At 38.1% G+C, this 20,577-nt stretch overlaps 2 protein-coding genes across 9 annotated transcripts; one reads left to right on the plus strand and one right to left on the minus strand.

Annotated features, from left to right (window-relative positions):
* Positions 1–134: 134 nt before the first annotated feature.
* gstz1 (glutathione S-transferase zeta 1) lies at positions 135–6,063 on the plus strand. 6 transcript variants are annotated; one of them, XM_027172037.2, is made up of 10 exons: positions 152–590; positions 926–977; positions 1,088–1,155; positions 1,263–1,343; positions 1,732–1,857; positions 3,422–3,442; positions 3,524–3,599; positions 3,738–3,790; positions 5,695–5,744; positions 5,855–6,063. In XM_027172037.2, the coding sequence occupies exons 1-10, from the start codon at positions 561–563 to the stop codon at positions 5,979–5,981; spliced, it is 684 nt and encodes a 227-aa protein (XP_027027838.2). In that variant the 5' UTR covers positions 152–560; the 3' UTR covers positions 5,982–6,063. The 6 variants fall into 6 exon arrangements, with proteins under 6 accessions (XP_047677050.1, XP_047677051.1, XP_027027838.2 ...); XM_047821091.1 differs by lacking the exon at positions 152–590 and adding an exon at positions 722–826; XM_047821094.1 differs by lacking the exons at positions 5,695–5,744; positions 5,855–6,063 and adding an exon at positions 4,042–4,331 and having other exon boundaries at positions 135–590.
* A 173-nt stretch (positions 6,064–6,236) lies between these two features.
* Positions 6,237–20,491, minus strand: zgc:163014 (uncharacterized protein LOC100038766 homolog). 3 transcript variants are annotated; one of them, XM_027172029.2, is made up of 13 exons: positions 11,982–12,141; positions 11,713–11,889; positions 11,365–11,470; positions 10,573–10,683; positions 10,341–10,451; positions 9,457–9,634; positions 8,265–8,387; positions 7,819–8,006; positions 7,499–7,695; positions 7,279–7,370; positions 7,140–7,194; positions 6,920–7,017; positions 6,237–6,806 (listed from the first exon to the last, which is right to left on the minus strand). In XM_027172029.2, the coding sequence occupies exons 1-13, from the start codon at positions 12,098–12,100 to the stop codon at positions 6,505–6,507; spliced, it is 1,857 nt and encodes a 618-aa protein (XP_027027830.2). In that variant the 5' UTR covers positions 12,101–12,141; the 3' UTR covers positions 6,237–6,504. The 3 variants fall into 3 exon arrangements, 1 of the variants encoding a protein (XP_027027830.2); XR_007144457.1 differs by lacking the exons at positions 6,237–6,806; positions 6,920–7,017; positions 7,140–7,194; ... (3 more) ...; positions 8,265–8,387; positions 9,457–9,634 and adding exons at positions 15,233–15,523; positions 16,781–16,856; positions 16,945–17,044; positions 19,884–19,993; positions 20,340–20,491 and having other exon boundaries at positions 10,340–10,451; positions 11,982–14,157; XR_007144456.1 differs by lacking the exons at positions 6,237–6,806; positions 6,920–7,017; positions 7,140–7,194; ... (3 more) ...; positions 8,265–8,387; positions 9,457–9,634 and adding exons at positions 15,233–15,523; positions 16,781–16,856; positions 16,945–17,044; positions 19,884–20,005 and having other exon boundaries at positions 10,340–10,451; positions 11,982–14,157.
* Between the last annotated feature and the right edge of the window lie 86 nt (positions 20,492–20,577).

A 20,577-nucleotide genomic window follows, 5' to 3' on the forward strand; every position in this document is an offset into this window, starting at 1 on the left:
AACCATATACGCCCACAAGAAAAGGAAGATTATTGGTTCGAGTCCGAAAATATGAACCAATAGCAATGCGGCTTGTTGCCAGGCTCGTCACAGAGTAATTAAACGAGCGATGATTGGTCGTAGTACATGGGTCCTAGTGTACAAGTGAATAAAGGACTGTTTGGGTTCGTTTCAATAATAAACGAAATTTTCGAAACTTGATTCCCAAGAGTCGATTCCACTCAATAGGCACGGAATCGTTTTCCATCGCCTGTGGTCGGTGAATCGACTCTTTGAGGAACCGTTTTCTATTTTTAGTTTTTTTTTGTTTTTTATTAGTATTTTTGACAAATAGAATACTGCTCCTGTGAATTGTATCAAGTTGTATTTGTGGGACATTGACAAGGCTGAACTATGTATGCTTGAAGTTTGTTTAAATGGCGTTTTGTGATCTAGTATTCGGATCATACATACATGGAGAAGATCATGATGTTTAATCAGTGAAGTTATTTTGATTCATTTAAGCTCGATTCAGTCCAACAAACAACTCTTTCTTCACAAAAACCATCCTGAGCACAAAAATGCCAACATCCTTTGCATGCTTCATGAAGGTAATTTCTGAATGGTCAGTGCAACAGTAGATTCATTTTTTTGCAGTTGTAAGACATTCCTTCAAACTCTTGGCCACCTGGTAAAAATCTAAACCCGCTTAGTCATGAAGCTGTAGTGAGAGGAGGATTTTTCTTGGGTCTCCTCTCATTGGCTCTTTGGTGGGAGGATTTTAACCCCTGTATACTTTGATCACAGTCTTACATGTTTATATAATACCATGGCATCTCAAGTAAAGGTTTGACTCGTTTCCATGCACATGTTTATATACATATATGCATATATAAATATACCATCTTGTGCATTAGCTTTAATCTACCTTTAATCTATTTTCCAGCCAGTGCTTCATGGATATTTCAGAAGTTCTTGTTCATGGAGAGTGCGGATTGGTAAGTGCACTAAATACTGAATACAGTTTAAATCTTCTACATCTGTTTAGTCTTTAAAATCTTTACTAATATTTTTCCATCTTAACACCCATGTATTGCAATCTTTCTAGCTTTTGCCCTAAAGGGTATTGAATATGATCAAGAACCAGTCAACCTTGTCAAGGATGGAGGCCAACAGGTAAACGCAGCTTATTGTGTCTGTATGGTGAAGTTTTTTATTGTTCAGAACATATAAATTCATATATAAATCAGAAAAAACATTAAAACATTGCACGTCTGTCTCAGCTTACAGAACAGTATAAAACTGTCAACCCAATGCAGCAAGTGCCTGCAGTCACAATCGATGGCATCACCTTGTCTCAGTCAGTAAGTTATTTCATATTTAATGCCAATAATATAAGTAATAATAATCCTTGTTTTTATTTCTAGTAAAATGGCACAATTCTTCACTGAAATGATACATGAAAAAATTATTAAAACATTTTAAAGATATATATGAAACAAACACTAGTATCCATTGAGCAAGTAGAAATACCTGAACTTTACATTTAATAACAAAAAGTGAAGAAAAAACTGGTGAGTGAGTAGTGAGAATACACCCTGACTGGGACACCAATCTATTTTACATACTGGTTTCTCATAAATAGTCAAAGAGCAGCCCAGCACACCGAGAACAGAGGGAAATGGACAGATTAATGTTACTTGCTCATTTATGTATCAATCATAAATATGTATGTTATGCCTTTGTCTTTAGCTGGCTATCATCCAGTACATTGATGAAACTCGGCCCAGGCCTCCTTTCCTACCTGCTGACCTACAGCAGCGAGCCCAGGTGCGCATGATCTCTGATCTCATCGCCTCTGGGATACAGCCTTTACAGGTGAGTGTATTTAAATATGTAAATGAAATGCTTGTGGGTTTTTGAGCACATACAATTGTTCTGGGGAAACCTTTGCAGCTCAGACTAAAAGGAAAAAAGTTTTATAATTAATCATTTTTTTAGCAAGTTCTGTAAATGACTTATCATTCCGCACATTATTACAATATACAGCACTGCATAATACAAATTATGCTGTAAGTAAAATGAAATCATATTTAGTTTATTATATAGTTTAATATTTATTATAATCGTATAATATTTATTTAGTTCAGCAGACTAGAAAAGAGCAAAATTCTGACAGAATAAAAGAAGGAAAGGAATGTTTTTCAGTCAATGAAAATTATTTAAACGGAATTTTATGGAAGATAAAATTAAACAGAAATCAGATTGATTTATATACTGAATGGCTTGCATTTTTCATGCTGCAGTGAGACTTGTCACAGGGCTTAAAAGCAGCACCGCCTAAGCATAGTTGCAGCCACCTAGGTGTGTCATTGACATGATAAATGACTGAACCTCAAATAAACAAATGGGTGCAAATCAGGTGGAGAAGCACACAAAAGAGATTCCCACATATTTCTTTGAATTTGATGGGTAATTATGCTCATATGAGAATATATTAGATGAAAATGTGTTTTTGATATATAACATAGATATATTTTATTTTAGAATTTCCTGATGTTATAACGTCATGATTTATATTGTGGAAAAATTTCAATTTAATTACAAATTTACTCTGGCACTAGATAACTAAAAATGATTGGCGTGTAATAAAGAACAGCAGAAAGGATATCATACACCATGATGGCCATACACTCAGTAAAAGATGTAACTCAAGTACATCTAACTTGTATTTAGACTTATTGGTCAGTTGACCGTGTAGAGGTATTGTGATAGGTACACTTTGTACATACTAGTGTTTTGTGTCGAACCCTGCAACAGTGTAACCATGTCTAAAAGAGTTTTTAGTAACAGCTAACAATCTTTTATTTATTTAATAACCACTTTTTAAGAGGTTAGATATAGTTCTTTGCTTTAGCCGAGCTGTCAGCTCCCCTCAACCTTTATGTTAGCATGTGTGGCACTGGTAAAAGTGAATAAGACCTAGCTACATTCAGTGATCATGTCCCTATATTTCTGTAGTTATGCCTGATAACATGGTAGAGTTTAGGGTCCTGATGATGCCACAGCCATCTGAGCAAAATTGACTATGCAGTTTTGATGGGAGTGATGGCACATTTTACCCTGAAAATCACACTAATGCTAGCCAATCATGGGTGTCTGTGAGCATAATGTATGGTAAAGAGGGTAGAAAGACATTTCTGTGTTTTTGATCAAGCACAAAGAACAGGTTGAAAAGATCGGTGGCTTCACACAGTCTTGGAAAAAGTCAGTAGCTGTTATATGATGTAATTTATATTGATGTTACGTTATATGATGTAATAGCTTGATGTAATTTTATATATAAATTAATAATATATATAATCACATATTCTAATATTGCTTTTTTCCCCCCTAATATTTCACTCTTTGTGGATGATGACTAATTTCACATATTGCCAAGTCAACATCTTTTATTACTAAGGTCTGTCACTAATTCTGGAAATTATGATATGATTATAATATGTTATTATTTGATATATAATATAATTGAAATCATTTTCAGAACATCTATGTGATACAAAAGGTTGGTGAAGAAAAGGTGCAGTGGGCTCAACATTTCATCAACAAGGGATTTAAAGGTGTGTAGTTTTTCCCCCCAAGTGTATACTACTTTTTCTCCCTTTTCCTAAGTTTTAATGTACACAAAATATTTGTGGTTGAAGCAATTAAACGTTAAACTACTCCATTATACGTACTTGTTTAATTTATTTTTGCAGCTCTCGAGTCCATCCTGAAGCAGACATCTGGAACATACTGTGTTGGGAATGAGGTAATGAAACCCCTCTCACATTAACTGAGCACTTTTTAGGAACCTGACAATACAGTTGTCAAATCAGCCAATCAGGTGGCAGCAGTTCAATATTAACGTCATGCAGATATGGACCTGCAGCTTCATTCACATCAACCATTAGAATTGGGGAAAAGATCGGATCTTAGTGATTGTGACTGTGGCATGATTGGTGGTACCAGATGGGCTGGTTTAAATAATTGCTGATCTCCTGGGATTTTTACATTCAACAGTCTCTAGAGTTTACTCAGAATGGTGCAATAAAGAGAAGATTTCCAGTGCACAGCATTTCTGCAAATGGAAACACCTTGTTGATGAGAAAGGTCAACCGATAATGACCAGATTGTTCCTGAATAATCTACAGGAAATTGAGCCAGTCACGTCACCACGGACAAGTATCTCAAAATAATACATCTTGTGGAATCCATGCCATGAGGAATTGAGGCTATTTTGAGAGCAAAAGAAGTGTTATACCCTCTCCAGTGATATTACAGTGTTCCTAATAAAGTGATCAGTAATTGTATGTCTGAATGAAGCCTTTTTAAAAATCTTTATGCATAGTCCTCTCATGATAAAGCAGCAAAATAATTGAACACGACTGCACGGCTGGCTTTGGCACCTTACAGCTCTGTGATACTGTCTGTGAGAAAGTTTGCATGTTCTCACAGTGTCTCTTCATGGGCTTTCTCCAGGTTCTCTGGGTGACAAACATGTCTGTATACGGTGCCCTGTAATGGACTGGTGCCCCATCCTAGGAGAAGCTTCAACCTTGATTGATAAAGAGGTTTTAGGCTTGATTGATAGAGGTTTTAGGTATCTGTGTGTTATTTCATCTTTGGTTTATGCACATAGAAGCTAACAAACAGTCTAAATGTGATTCTGGATGCCACTTTTGCAACCGGAGTGTATTACTGATGGCTTTCAACATAGATTCCAGAGTAAAGCAAACCAAAAAACTGGTAATGGTTGTTGCTATCAGCTTCAGCAATATACTGGGTAAACAGTTATATACTCATTTGTACCCTGGACCCAAAGCAAACTAATGCATCTGCATAACAAGGTCACATGATCATCACTCGTCTTTACTGATAACTCTAGATGGCAGCAGCAGGATGCATTTTGAAACGTACAAATTAATCTCACATACATAGATAAAACCAAAAACATCAAGACGCCTTTGCTTTCACTGTATATTATAGCAAGTCAGTGACCACGAACACAATGTAAACTGTAGAGAGTACAAAATCGTAATATTCATGACTGGTTCCAATAGAGAGACCACTTAAACATCAGAGAGTATGTTCTATTTTATTTAGTAAATGCCTGGAGATAAATATGGCTGGCAAAACTGGTTTTGCAGAAGGACGTTGTAATTTATTGCTCTCCGATTCGTACAATTGTCAGGCAGCATGTTATTACAAACTATTTTGGTTAATTAGATGACCTAATGGGACAGGTCAGTTCATTAATAAGGGACTGTAGTGGGTGTGCATCCAATTCTGCATTGTGAATTAATGCCATTCTTTAATCCTTAGAAACTGCTTTATTCTGGTTAGTGTCACTAGCACTTGAATTATTAGTTGGTTATATTTTCTGTAATCGGTTTGTTAGAAAATACTGTGAACAAAAACTGCCCTGTGCACACACCTTGTACAGAGATTAGTTATTCTGCACCTTAACTTCATATGCCATTTTTGTTTAAAATCCAAATAACTAGAGAATGGGACAAAAAGTTAAACACAGACTATACTGTATACAGTTTATGCTGCAAGAGTAAGTTAATAAAGATCCCTGATATGTTACACGGATTAAGAAATTACAGAGCAGTGAAAATGTCTGTTTCTGTATGCTTTAAATTGACCTCTTGTGCAATTTCTCTGCTTCAGATATCCATGGCCGATATTTGTCTTGTACCCCAGGTCTATAATGCTGAAAGGTATATGACTCCACTGAAATGAAGTTTAAAATGTCATCCTGCAGCTTACATGCTTTTTATAAATCCTGCAGGGTAATGTTAAAGCATTGTTTGTTTGTTTTTTGCAAAAGGTTCAAAGTGGATCTTGACCAGTATCCAACAATCAAGCGGATAAACCAGACCCTAATGGACCTTGAGGCATTCAAAATCAGTCATCCATCCTGTCAGCCTGATACACCTGATGACCTGAGGGCATAAGCATCATTTTACTCCACAGCACCAAAATATCATTAAAACTTTAAAATAATCACTAAAACAAAATAAACAAAAGCAAACTGGATTCTTGATTGAAGTATGTTCCTACACTAAAGTTGGTTTCATTTATTGTTTCAGAGAAAGTATGTCCAAAGTATGTGCAGTTTACAAAAAATAGAAATGACAAACATCAGTGAATGACGAGGTTTCAAACGAAGTGAAACAAAAAAAAAAAAAGGATAAAAAGGTACCTTCAAATACATGGAAAATTATTTATTGGACACAAGTGACAACTGTTGTTGCGTTAATCCCTGAAACTATAAAACAGAATGCTATTGAAAATAGAAATCTCAATCTGTATTAGATAAAATTAAACAGTAGCTGCCAAGCAGCTGTTCAAATCTGTAAAATTGGCTTTAAAATAAATAAAAATAATTTAAAAAAAAAAAGTGCAACCATGATGAGAAGTTCCATTTTCTCTCATAAGTGAAGGGGGAAAAAAGTTAATTGTAGAATAAAATCTGCATCACTTAACAGTCAGGTTTCTCAGCCATGCACCATGATCTTGAGTTGCTTTTATATCTAGTCCCTGAACTTCAGCAGGGATTTCAATGACGCATTTGACCGTATCATCATAAAACATGCCAGTGCAATCAGAGCCCCCAAACACTAAGATGGTATACTGGGTGGAGAGGCAGGTGTGATTGCCATCTCCCTGGTCTCCATCAGTGTGTGAAGGCACAGCGCCGGTCAGACTGATTAGACTGTGTCCAGCACGAGGCTTTGAGGAAAACAATGGACATACCACTGATGTCCAGCAGCTGGTCTCTGTAACAAAATAAAGCAAAACAGTTGCGATTTTAATACAGACATCAATTTAATGGCAACAACCCACTTTAGCAGACCCAATTAATTTTATTAGAAAGAAATGAAACAATAACCTATATTAAAGAGATGGAGATCGTGTAGTGCTCCTAAAGCACTGCAGCCTCCGCTGATCAGCACCCTGTTGTCAGACACGGGCAGAGCAGCATGAAACCTGACCACATGAAAGGAGGAAAGACAATATATGATCAGTCACAGAAATATGGAAAAGACCATTTCATTATATAATTCAAAGAAACATATGGGATAAGTGATTTGAGATCAGACAACACTTACCCACGGGCAATGGGTGGCATGTTTTCAGATTTCACTGCAGTGTATTCCATAAAGCCTTTAGTGATAATTCGAGCAGTTAGTGACATCTTGTCAACGATCACATTTTCTGTGTGTGTTCAAATAGTGATATTTCCTTTACCAAGATCTAAAATGTAGAGGTCGTTGAGGTAGGCAGCAGTTTTTTGACCTCCGAATATCACTAGTCTGTCAGGAAGTAGGGTGCTGGAGTGCCTGTTTATAAATATCAGTAAGTTCTAAGAGACATGAAATACACAATTACACAGACTAAATGTGTATTTCTGCCAAAAAGCTAGGAACACTTAATAATAATTATAACACAATATGAAAAGCAGACTGACCCAAACCTGGGAAGAGGACGGTCCCCTTCTACAATTGGTTGGTACCACAGCTCATGTTCAGGGTTGAAGATGTAAAGAGCGTTACTGCAAGCTTTACCTCCAGGACCTCGACTGGGCTGCAACCCTCCAAATACGTACAGCTCACTCTTATAAATGCTGCAGCTGTGGTATGCTAATGATGGGATATTTCCTTTTGCCTGGTAGAAATTAATATTTAAAGTTGATTAATATTGATAAACTACAGACAAGCATGCTTCTAAATCACTGCAGAGGTTACTGAGCTACTGAAAACTGCATTTAGCTGAATATGTTAAACTCACTTTAATAAGTTTCCACTTCCAGGTCAGTGTGTCCAGCATATAAATGTCACCATAGCGTTGACCATCTCTAAAACCACCATACACATAGACAACCTTATTTTCAGGGTCAAAGGCTGCAGAGTGGCCTTGAGAGCTGGGAGGGAGAGGCCCAGCTGTAGAAGAATTCATGGGGAACCAAAAATCACCATCTGTAGAGGTAGATAGGACGTTAGCATCAAATTTTTTCTTATGTACATTTACTGCGTCTATACCTGAACAGCAATGAATCAGCTCATGCAACATTTAAGCAGTTGTAGAGACTTTTAGTAGCCGTACATAAAAATCAGAATAAATGGCTCGGTAATGGGGCGAGAGCCACTGCTATTTAAAATGCAAGCTTAGTCCATCACCGTCACTGCCCAAAACATCACTATACTGAACTAGACACCTGTGAGAAATGAACACACCTATCTCCAGCTTCCAGATAGAGTCTGTTGAGCAGTTTTGTTCTGCCGTCTCTCCACCGATCAGAACAGCAGTATCAGGATCACATAAACACATGGTATGATTCCAGCGCTTTGATGGATGCTCTGAAAACCATAGGTAATGGTTTAATTAATAATATTTTTTGTGGTGAGTGAGTGTGTGTGTGTGTGTGGGGGGGGGGGCATTAGCCCCCCATACAGCACCTTCAAATTCACGTTCATGATAAACATCCAAATGTAATCTCTGTTTTTGATCAACAGTTTCTGAAATACAACAACCAACCCCTGATCTTCTAGGACCTTCATGCACAACAGTCTGTACAACTTAAAAATAACTGTACGAAAGGCAAAAACATGCAGTGTGCCGCAGTTCTGCAGGTGGCCTAGCGGTGCAGAGTCAGAGGACAATGACCAGACTGGTTTCAGTTGACAGGAAAGGCTACAAGAACCACTTATTTCATTTACAGTAAACTGAAAAGCAATACAGGCTTCACACGTCAAACCTTGAGGTTCATGGGTTACGTGAGCAGAACATGAGATGACATTGGGTTTCAATGTACACAAATAAGAATCAGATGCTAGCAAGTTAAGTGTTAATTCTGTAATGGTGGAGGGAATGTTTCCTTGGCACACATGCCACACCCAGTGTGTCATCAGAGTACTGTAACTGGCAATATTCAACCTTTTATGAACACAGTTTAGCCATCTTTTAATCCGTACTTGTAGCATGACAATGTGCCATGTCAAAGTTGTTTTTAACTAAACGAACACAAGTTCACTGTGCTTCAGTAGCCTTTACAGTCATCTGACTATTAAAGCACCCTTGGGATGCTGCAGAATGGGAGATAGGGAACATGAATGTTCAGCTGACAGTTCTGCGGTAATTAGCTTATGCAATCATGTCGACATGGACCATGATCTCAAAGGAGTATATCTGCTTGTGAAATCCATGCCAGGAAGATCTGATTGCTCAGATGTCACCCTATTAATATGGTGTTCCTAAAAACATAACCAGTGAGTGTGTACTGAGCACTGTCAGTAACATAAGCTAAATTTCATATAAAACAGTTATTTAAAAAAAATGGATACATTAAACAAGAATGCTAATGAAAAGCATTTCTTAACCAAGAGACCATAAAATGTATTTTCACAAATGTGGTGTAAAAGCGTTCACCTGCCCGGCAATCCCTCGTCCTCTTAACAACTTCCTTCTCCTCATTTTGTGAAGTATATATGCCCAGTTTGCGCTTCTTAGGGCTGGAACCTCGTCTTGAACTCTGCAGCGTTTCGGATCCCTCGTTTCTCAAACTGCATTCTCTCTTTCCTATAACAGTCCGTCTTGGAGTTTTATCCTTCATGAGAAACACAGACCTTACAATAAATTGTGATGCCCATTGTATGGTAATTATCTGAAACTAACGGTGTGTACAGGAACATTTGGAATTTGCGAAATCTGTCAGTCACCAGTGCTGTTATGTAACAATCTGCCTGTACCAATCATGACATGCTTGTATACTTTCATTCAGAGATGGGTAAGTATAAGATTTCTTGAGTTAATACTAATGTTAAGGTCAAAATTTAATGTGAATTACTGCATTGGAACTGTGTTTAATTAAAAAAAAAATGTTGTATATAAAAATAATGTTTCCCCACTGTAATAGTAATGTGTTTGGTCAAATGAAAATATAAGCATCAACTTAAATCAAACTATTTATTTTTAAATCAAACCTTTAATTTAAAAAAAATTTTGAAAAATTGAAAAAATGAAATCTGCTTCTTGAAATGATGTATATAATAAATTCAAAATCTTTTAGAATTTATTATATACATAATTTTTTGAAGCAGATTTCATATACTAATTCATATACTTTTTTTTTTTTTATATATATATATGGTCTCATATACCAGCATCCTATACTTAAAGTCTATATAACTTTTTGAGCAACACCTAATGAAGTTGAAGAACTAACAATTAATTCATTCATATTTTGAATAATTAAATTACCAAATGATATGCTTTCTAGTTAATAAATAATTATGCCATTGAGTATTCCTCACCAAAGCCCAAACACCTGAGGTTCTGAGGCTAACATCCTGAATCTCCTCTTTGCTTGTTTTGAGCTCTGCATAACTGACCGTGTCCTCGGGTGATGATCTCTGTGATATGATCTTAAGGAGACACCACCATTAAAACAGTTAAATACGTCAAATTGTTAGCTATTAAGTGTAAAAAGGATCAGTAGTACAAAAGAAATGACATGATAAAGCTGTTTCAGCTGCAGCTCCTCACATTGGTGTTGCTAGCACTGCTCAGAAGGGTCTGGGAGAAACTGGTCAACTGATTGGGGGCTGGACGTCTCCTTTTCACCAGTGGTGTACTGCTAACGAAGCTGGATTTCACCTTTATTAAAGACAGAAGATTAACTATTTAGATCACACAGTGAATACGGTAAAGCACAATAAACTCTTCCTGGTTAACAGCAATGTACCTTAAATAGCATGTACTTTTTTAGTTTCACTAGGATACACTTTGTAATGTTATTAATGGATAAACACTGGTTTTAAACTTTGTACCATTTCATCAGTGACCTCTACACCGTTCATCTACAGTCCGCTGCCAGTTTATTAGGTGCACCTTTCTTGTTGCTACCTTTATTGTCCCTTTTTATCAAATATAGTTACTGACCAGATCTGATCTGTTGGCTTAACCTATTAGTAATCAGGTACAGGCAATTGTAATGGATTGTAGGGTTGGTTATGTGTACTATAGCTCACGAAGTGTTCATTGCACTATCGGTGATCAGAGCAGAGGTGACAGACTACTCTCATGGTCACTGCCGAATACAAAAAACGGCCTACAATCCAAATATGATCTTGTTTGTATCTCTCCAGCCCTAGAGAAAAGTTGAGGAATTCTCAGCATATTATCTATGCACATGTCACCACATTAACACCAGACTATTTACAATGCAGATTAAAAGTGTAAACACAAGCCAGTAAACAGACTTGACATATGTACAACTACTGTATGTGAAGACCAAGCTTGCATGAACTTAATAAAAGATAAAAACACAGACAATACCTCTCCACAGACAGTGAGCAACACTTTGGCATATGCACCTCTCCTGCTCTTAACTCTGGACTCGTTTAAAAGGCTCACTGCCCAGTCTCCTTCCCACACCAAACAACTTCCAGTGTAAAGGAAGAAGAAAACATACAGCTAGACATTTTATGTTGTAAATAAATATATATAAAAATAAATGACTTGACACTTGACTGACACACACACACATATTATATATAAAAATAAATGTATGTATCTGTCAAGTCAGAAGTGTATTTATTCGTCATTTGCTCGAACAGAAAGCAATTAGATATTAGTAGGCGGGTTAATTAGTTAATTAATTAGTTAATTGGTCAATGTTCCTACCTTGAATGTGGCGAAATAATCCCAATTTTCTGTGGTTTGACATCAGGGCTAACAAACACCTCAGTTAATACTGTTGTGTGGCTAGAAAATGAGGTCCAGTCTCCCAGACTGAACACGATGAGCTGCTTGGGTAAAGGTAGTGGGATTTGGAGCTGGTAGCTGGTGCGGTTCACGTTACTGAAGAAACGGCAAGAAAACTGAATGGTTTAAGTAACTTACAATAATACAGTCAAAAGAAAAACTCGGATAGTCTTTAAAAAAATTCCCACCTGATAAACTGACGAGGTGCTTCGTGTAAGGACCACAGTGCATAAAAGTGTGTTTTTCCCATGCTGTTAGAAAAATGGAGCCACCGAAATGAGTTACCTGAAGCCCAGAAAAGCATCATGTCTACCTTCCTTAAATGGAGTTCATTCAGTATCGTAAGCAGTGGGTGAGCCCCCCCCCCCTTTGCACCACGTGACACTTATAAGTATCTTTGTTAGATTGTGGACTTTTTTTTAAAATTATTATTATTAATGTTCTATTTTCATTTTTATTTATTATATGTAGCAACGTGCGTAGTGGCTAATAGTTAAGTTTGATTATGTATCTTTGTATGTAATATGCATTATGTATGTTTTCATTCATCTTATTTTACATTTGGTGTGATATACTTCTGATATTTGCAGTGAAAAGTGGAATTAATATGGAATTAATACTGAAAGGCTGAAATCTGAACATAAACACAATTTTTTAGTGGAATAACTTTTGGCCCAAAGATCAGTTATACAAATACAGGTGTATACTATTCTCTTACTCTACAATAAACTGTCCCTTTAGTGTCATGGCATCGATTCCTATGACCCTGACTGGGTTAAAGTTGCTATTAAAGCTAAAATAACTAAAGATGAGTAAAACTGCTCTATATCAAAGGTGTTAATCTTCAGCTGAACAGCTATCATGCATCATTGTAATTTTTTTAAGCTATAAATTAAATTCATTAGTCTACCAAAAATAAATATTTAGCAAATAAAAAGCAGAAGTAGAGTAAAAGACCAATTATATATTCATACAACACAAACTAACAACATGATGAACAAAAAAAGCACAAGAGCAATATTGGGTATTACAGCAGCACAGTTAAAGGGTCCCTTTGGAAACATGCAAATATCCAGGAGGTTGTGCAGATTTATGGACAGTACACTCCCTCAAGCTGGTAATATGCCCACATTATAGTAATAATTTCCCTCATACCAACACATTTCTTTACAAAAATTGAACAGAGAAATACAGCACAACACTTCGATTGTCAACAGAGTTTGTGTAAATCATTGTGCATTCATACAGAAAGCAGCACATAAGATGTTTCTATACAAGTTTAGTAGCTTGTCAACCTTTACAATAACCTAACCATTCAGAAAACAAACAGGCACCAAACCAACCCAACCCCCTCCACCAAATGCTACCTGGGGGACTAATGTAAATATTGAATTAGTTATATTACAACTTGGCTTTTTGAGACAGGAAATAGTTTGCACTTAAGTCATAAAAAGGCAGGCTATGGCCAGTATCCTTGGTGACGGAGTTAATGGATGTTGTATATGCAGGTTTTAAAAAAACAAAGGTGTAAGTCTGAATGCGTGCCTGAGGGTTTTCACTTCTGTCACTGCAACTAAAATTTGGATTAGACAGAGATTAGATTAGATATTGGACAGACAACAAACATGTCAATACATCTCAGGTAAATTAAAGCAGAATTATTAATGACTGTGTTTTGTCTGTGAACTGAATATAAATATGAAAATATCGTTTATTATTCATCACCTGAGTCGGGTTCTTTATTCACCATACAGAACTGAGCAATTCATACATTTGCTTAAGCATCTCTCCCTGAACCAATATACTACCTGATTACTGAGGCCACAGTTGTGTGTTGTGGTGCGACAAGACGACATAAATATAAAACATGTATATGGGCAATTCACAACTCATCCACACATTTGAAAAATACACACAACACATGTGCACATTGACCAAGCTACACACTTCTACTCAAGCTTTTGTGTAGACTAGAACAAATCTGATTGGCTGAGTTTGGTTTAGCATCTATACAATAAAATTTGCATCAAAATAAAGATCAGTGTATGAATTAACATAAGATGTATACAGTGTTTATATAATATATAAGTGATGCAAAATATAGATTATCAAAACATTCATCTGCAGAGGTACACTTGGTTCCTCAGGCACTGTAGAACACTCTGTAGTACAGAGTCTTATTCCGCCATAAGGAGTAGGAGTTGTCAAACTTTATGAGGTATGTGCCTTCGCCTGGGAAACTGTGACTACCCCCCTGAACTGCCAGGTGACTGTCCTGACGGTACACAGGAAGGATCTCTCCCAAATTAGACTTGGCTGCAGTTTTAGACCCTTTCTCCACATCTCCAGGAACCATAGGTCCAGCTAGAACATACCAAACAAACAATGTCTTATGGTTTAATTCGGCAGCAGTGCATAATCACAACTTACAGGAAGAACCAAAAAGCAAATCACATGTGGATATTTAACAAATGACCCTACAAAATCAACAGGATGGCAAGCAACAGTGGTACACTTCTTGTCAATGCAGCAAGCATAATTATTTGATTTATAGATATACCAATATTTACATCCATAATCACTCCATATCAGATGCTGGCAGCTAAGGAAGCTAGATAAAATCAGTCCTATTCAAGTCTCTACTTGAAGTTTCATTATACCAAAAAAAAAAAAAAAAAAAAGTTCAGTGTTAACATAAAAATGCCGTATAAACTATATGGTCAAAAGTGATCCTAAACAGTCCTAGACACACAAAATAGCTTTGTATGGCATTGCATTTAGATCTGGAACAGTTACCACACCCCAGTCCAACTCTCCCAACATCCGTGCCAGACCTCATTAATGCCTTTGTGGCTGAAAAAGCAAATCTCCACAGTCACACTTACATCCGGTAGAAAGCCTTCCCAGATAAGTGGAGCTTATTTATAAGAAAAAAGGGGGAAACAACTCTGTAAATGTCCATGGTTTTGGAATAGGAACATATGGTCAGGTCAATTGTCTTAATACTTTTGGCTTTATGTGTGTGTGTGTGTGTGTGTGTGTGTGGGCGCCAGCCAATGTGTTGCCCTATGCAAGTTACAGAGATTCATTGGAACTAATTGTTAAATTTATAACTGGCAAAACTGAATGCTCAGATTATTATATTATGCATGAAATATTGAAAGGAACTGAACACGGTGTACACAGATGACTTGGATTTCTAAATCAACAGATCATCAGTCAACACAAATCCCATAATCCTTTTCACTATCTAACTACCAGCATCTGTCAGCGCAGAGATTACAATTACGTACACAGTCTAAACAAATAAAGAGAGAGCTGAATGGGTTGCCAACTGATGTGTTAAAAATATTGTAAAACAAAATAAAACATTTAATCAAGTAGCAGCGTTTAAAGCTGATAATGAAACAAAGGCATGAAGAAAACAGAACTTCCTGACCTTCAAGCTCATAATCTTCATCCTCATCATCACTGGATTCACTTATGTGCACCGTTATGTCTCGGGTGGTAACAGGTGACCAGTCAAAGTAAACCCCAAACCCGATGTCATATCCATCTGTAGCAAACTCCCAGCACACACGCTTGGCCTCTGGGATGGTAGGTACATGGACGGTCATGATGTCTCCACGGTAAACAGTGACCACACTGTCTTTCTCTTGACGCAGCTTAGCCTTCAGCTCTTTTAGTGCCACAGTGGTCCATGTGTTGGCTGGCTGCAAAGGTGGTAATGCTGCAACAGAGTTGGGTTTTTTTTATGTACGAAATTCAAGACTGAATTCAAAACTAAAAAGACTGATTCAAGCATGAAAAAAAATTCTCAAATGTAAAGTAATAACTGCCTAAAATTCTGAATATATATGAAATGAATAACATTTGATTCCAACGGTTATGACTGTATTTTCATACAGTCAGTAAGGAGAAATTTCATTTTGTCTAGATATGATCATGTTGGGATTCCTGTGCCATGTGTTCTGGATTCCTGACAGAGCCCAAAGACACTTGTCTCTGTTGTTCTGTCAGAGAATTGAACATCTGGTGAAATACTAGCAATATTATACTAGCAAGATTGTTATACTATTAAAGTGTAAAACCTAAATGCTAGATTATTTCCATGCTGGCAAAACAAACAAACAAACAAACAAACAAACAAACCAAAACACTAGACATCAGGACCCACTGCTCATTTACACCACAGTTATCCAAACAGCCTGTCATCATGTGAAAGCAGCAGCACAACACATAACATACAAGTTCAATTAATAATAATAATGAAAAAATGTGATCTCAGAGACTTTAACTGTGGCACCGTTGCTGGTACCAGGTCAGTTAGTTTTGTGGAGAACTGCTGATCTTAAATGTTCATGCAAAGCAGTTTCTAGGCTTTATGTTGAATAGTGAACAACAAAAATAACATCCAGTAAGTATCAGTTCTTACTTAGAGCTCCTAAATTGTGTTAAAGAAACACCTTGTTGATGAGAGAACTTAATAGGCTCAAGCTGACACGAAGGACTCGTTACAACCATGCTGCATATTCTTAACAATATACAACAAGTCCAACATTGAGGGGGAGGAGATACAATAGCAGAAGACCACACCAGCTTCAATCCTGTCAGCCAAGAGCAGTGATCTAAATCTGCATGGGCCAAAAATTCATTCAAAACTGAAGTGTACAAGCTCAAATAGTGACCAGGCTTTAACATCCCAGTCTGATCTGATTATAATCTGAAGCTCTCTGTCTGTATCTGTTCTGCAATGATCAGCTGATTAGGTATCCGCATGAATATGCAAACAGATGTACGAATGTTCCTATTAAAGTGGCCAATGTGTACATAAGCACATATGAGAAAACTTTTGTGGGTTGTCTGCTAGAATCCCTGAGACGCAATAAGACCTCTTTTAGAGCCAGTGTCTCAGGAGGCCATGATGAAAGATAACGAGAAGGTTTCTAGCGATTGGCTGAGGCTGTTTAGGATGAAGTGTGCTAACCTTTTCTCTCTCCGGGATCAGAGGATTTTTCAGCTGTGCTGCTTTCCACAGTGTCTCCTTCTGCAGCTGGTTCATCCTAATGAAATGATACAAAAACACGAAATCCTTAAAATGAATAGAAATTATTCTTTAAGGTGCTTTGGCTGAGATAATAGATAATATACCTTGGTGGGTTGCTGTAATCCTTTGGTGTTGCTGTTGTCATCCATCTGCTTCTGGTTGTCAGGGTGGATTATGGGTTGAGAAATATCTGTGCTTTGTAGTCTTAAGGAAAAAAATGTTTCATTAAATATCAGTAAAATGTCTTTTCTTGTAAACAACTGACTAGCTCTCTTTAACTCAACAATACAAATTCAAATGATGAAAGGATCAGTAATCTGTAAACTTCAGAATGTCCCAGAAGGATCTATGTGAAGTTGTGTTTCCCGGTTACACAACCACACTATTCGAGAATAGAGTGACAGGGAAATGATTTATAATCACTTTACATAGCATCACAGAGATTAGGATGGGTTCCCGTTGGAGTGTTTGCTCTCTTATACTGTATCTTGTCAGTTTTTCCTCACCACGATCACCTGTGATTTGCACAGTAGGTATATATTTATAACCATAACTTTTATAATATTGCTTTCTGACAGTGTCCACAAAGTACTATACAGTTTCTTCCCTCTCAAATAGCCTTTCATTCTCATGGCTGGATCAGAAATCTGTCAAGGCAGCAATGAACAGGAAATATGGATAGCATCTTTCTCTCTCTCTCTCTCTCTCTCTCTCTCTCTCTCTCTCTCTCTCACACACACACACACACACACACACACACACACACACACACACACAGACAGACAGACACATAGACAGACAGAGACACAGACACAGCCATACACACACAGACATACACACAGACATACACACACACAGACACACACACACAGACACACACACACAGACAGACAGACTCTCACACACAGACAGACAGACAGACACACCTGTTAACAAACTGGGAGCCATCACATAGATGACATTTTGTAAAAGTGTTAATAATAAGTCAGTGTAATGTGTTTACATATTTAGATTACACATATAGACTTTCTCGTTTACATTCTTCTTGTCATTTTGTCATCTGTCTGACCTGTTTAATTGACGTCAGAGGTTGCTAATTGAGGTTGACATTATATGACATTACAGAACAAAAAAACAATACACGCCTATGTAGTTCCTTAAAAACTATTACAGATAACCCCAGTACAGTGCAATCACTTGTGTAGCACACTGGATGGACCTGTTTCAGCTTGGGGTGTGAGTTACAAATGAAATACAATCCAGACCGGGATCTCAGCCCATTACTGCTCCCTAACTCGGTCAGCTCAGACTGAACTGCTATGGCAAAATACATTTCCAAAATCATCTGCAAGATGCTTTAACACCAGCATTGAGGTAAACTCGGTTTCTCTTTAGAACCTTAGCATTTAGGTCTTCAAAATGATTCAAATATTTGTGTATCTTTAAAAAAAGCAACTAAACATACTGTAGCGGTCTACACACTAGACAATCTTCAAGCATACGCAATAGTTTTCCATGAATGTAACCAAACATCTGGATCGGGATCGTCTGAAGTTAAGTGCTGATCTTTGATTTAACTAGCTAGCTACGTGTGTGTTATTTTGGTGAAAAATAAGCACAAATGTATTCAAAACACAAAAGTCTGATAAATGTTTAAATGCTAAATATTTTTTAAACTAATTAAAAATTAATGAATTGTAATGTTAGAACAGTAATTAATAAATCAATGTTCAATTCGCCTGCCAACCCAACCCAATTATAACTATATGTTTCAGAACATGGGTGTAACGACACATCATCCCAGTCACACCAGTCACCCACCATCATCCCAGTCACACCAGTCACCAACCATCCCAGTCACACCAGTCACCCACCATCATCCCAGTCACACCAGTCACCAACCATCCCAGTCACACCAGTCACCAACCATCATCCCAGTCACACCAGTCACCAACCATCATCCCAGTCACACCAGTCACCAACCATCCCAGTCACACCAGTCACACCAGTCAGCAACCATCATCCCAGTCACACCAGTCACCAACCATCCCAGTCACCAACCATCATCCCAGTCACACCAGTCACCAACCATCCCAGTCACACCAGTCACCAACCATCCCAGTCACACCAGTCACCAACTATCCCAGTCACACCAGTCACCAACCATCATCCCAGTCACACCAGTCACCAACTATCCCAGTCACACCAGTCACCAACCATCATCCCAGTCACACCAGTCACCAACTATCCCAGTCACACCAGTCACCAACCATCATCCCAGTCACACCAGTCACCAACTATCCCAGTCACACCAGTCACCAACTATCCCAGTCACACCAGTCACCAACCATCCCAGTCACACCAGTCACCAACCATCCCAGTCACACCAGTCACCAACCATCCCAGTCACACCAGTCACCAACCATCCCAGTCACACCAGTCACCAACCATCCCAGTCACACCAGTCACCAACCATCCCAGTCACACCAGTCACCAACCATCCCAGTCACACCAGTCACACCAGTCACCAATCATCTTTGTCACACCAGTCACCAACTATCCCAGTCACACCAGTCACCAACCATCCCAGTCACACCAGTCACCAACTATCCCAGTCACACCAGTCACACCAGTCACCAATCATCTTTGTCACACCAGTCACCAACTATCCCAGTCACACCAGTCACCAACTATCCCAGTCACACCAGTCACCAATCATCATCCCAGTCACACCAGTCATAAGTCACACCACCAAGTGCATCCTAATCTTCATTCAAACTTTCCCAGCGCATTATGTTTATGTTCTGTAAAGCTGCTTTGAGACAAAGCCCATTGTAAAAAGCGCTACACAAATAAACTTGAATTGAAAACTTGAATTGAATTATTGCAGTTTTGTAACTAAACCCCTTCCGGTGCAGTAAATGTCAGTGCTGCTGCAGAACTGTGCTTAAGTTCACATCCATCTCATTGTTCAGTCGCAGTTACACCGAGTTAAAGCATGAGGTCGGGTGTTTACTGTGACCACAGGACACCTGCTCTGTACCTGTCCAGCTGGTTGGAGTCACAGGGTTTGGACGCGATGCCAGAGAAAGAGGAGACGGACAGAGACGACAGTCTGGACTGGAGCTCCGATGTGGCATCAGTTTTCTCCATCTGTGTAAACATGACAATAAAAACACTGAAGCTCACATCACATCTACATCACACTCTCTGCACTCAGAATCCTGACAGCTTCATTTCCTCCGACACTCCGAAGTAAAGCACAGCTTCCTCACACAGACCTTCCTGTGTACCGACAGCACAACATGTCACACAAACATCTCTAATGGGAATCATTTCAAGACGCTTCAGACTGAATCAGCTAAAGGGGCTAGTGATTAGCTTCAGGCTGAAATCCACTAAAACAGTGACAACACATCACCAGTTGCGTTTACTTACTCTCGGTTCATGGAAAGGTATAAAGTGTACAGTAGGCTGTGGAAAATCTATAAAGCTTTACCTTAAATGATCCCGAAGTGCAATGAAAGTCAGAGGAGCTCAACAGCAGCTAAAATCGATGCGACGTCAAAACTAACACACAGGCAAGCAGAAGTGTGTGAAGCCGGAAACAGTGGCGGGCACAAACAACTGCCACGCAAACCGTTTTACATAATAAAAGTCCTGTGGAAGACCTAAATTTGGATTGTTTAACCAACCACAGACAGACAGACATAACACCTATAGTATATATATATACC

This window comes from Tachysurus fulvidraco, chromosome 12 (assembly GCF_022655615.1).
Source record: "Tachysurus fulvidraco isolate hzauxx_2018 chromosome 12, HZAU_PFXX_2.0, whole genome shotgun sequence".
Classification (NCBI taxonomy): domain Eukaryota; kingdom Metazoa; phylum Chordata; class Actinopteri; order Siluriformes; family Bagridae; genus Tachysurus; species Tachysurus fulvidraco.

Coding starts and splice junctions, on each gene's coding strand:
- zgc:163014 (XM_027172029.2), bottom strand. CDS start 12,100: ATGATGCTTTTCTGGGCTTCAGGTAACTCATTTCGGTGGCTCCATTTT. Junction 11,890..11,981: donor GCACCTCGTCAGTTTATCAG/GTGGGAATTTTT, acceptor CCGTTTCTTCAG/TAACGTGAACCGCACCAGCT. Junction 7,371..7,498: donor CGTCCTCTTCCCAGGTTTGG/GTCAGTCTGCTT, acceptor ATTTATAAACAG/GCACTCCAGCACCCTACTTC.
- gstz1 (XM_027172037.2), top strand. CDS start 561: ATGCCAACATCCTTTGCATGCTTCATGAAG. Junction 3,443..3,523: donor CAACATCTTTTATTACTAAG/GTCTGTCACTAA, acceptor AATCATTTTCAG/AACATCTATGTGATACAAAA. Junction 3,600..3,737: donor CATCAACAAGGGATTTAAAG/GTGTGTAGTTTT, acceptor TTATTTTTGCAG/CTCTCGAGTCCATCCTGAAG.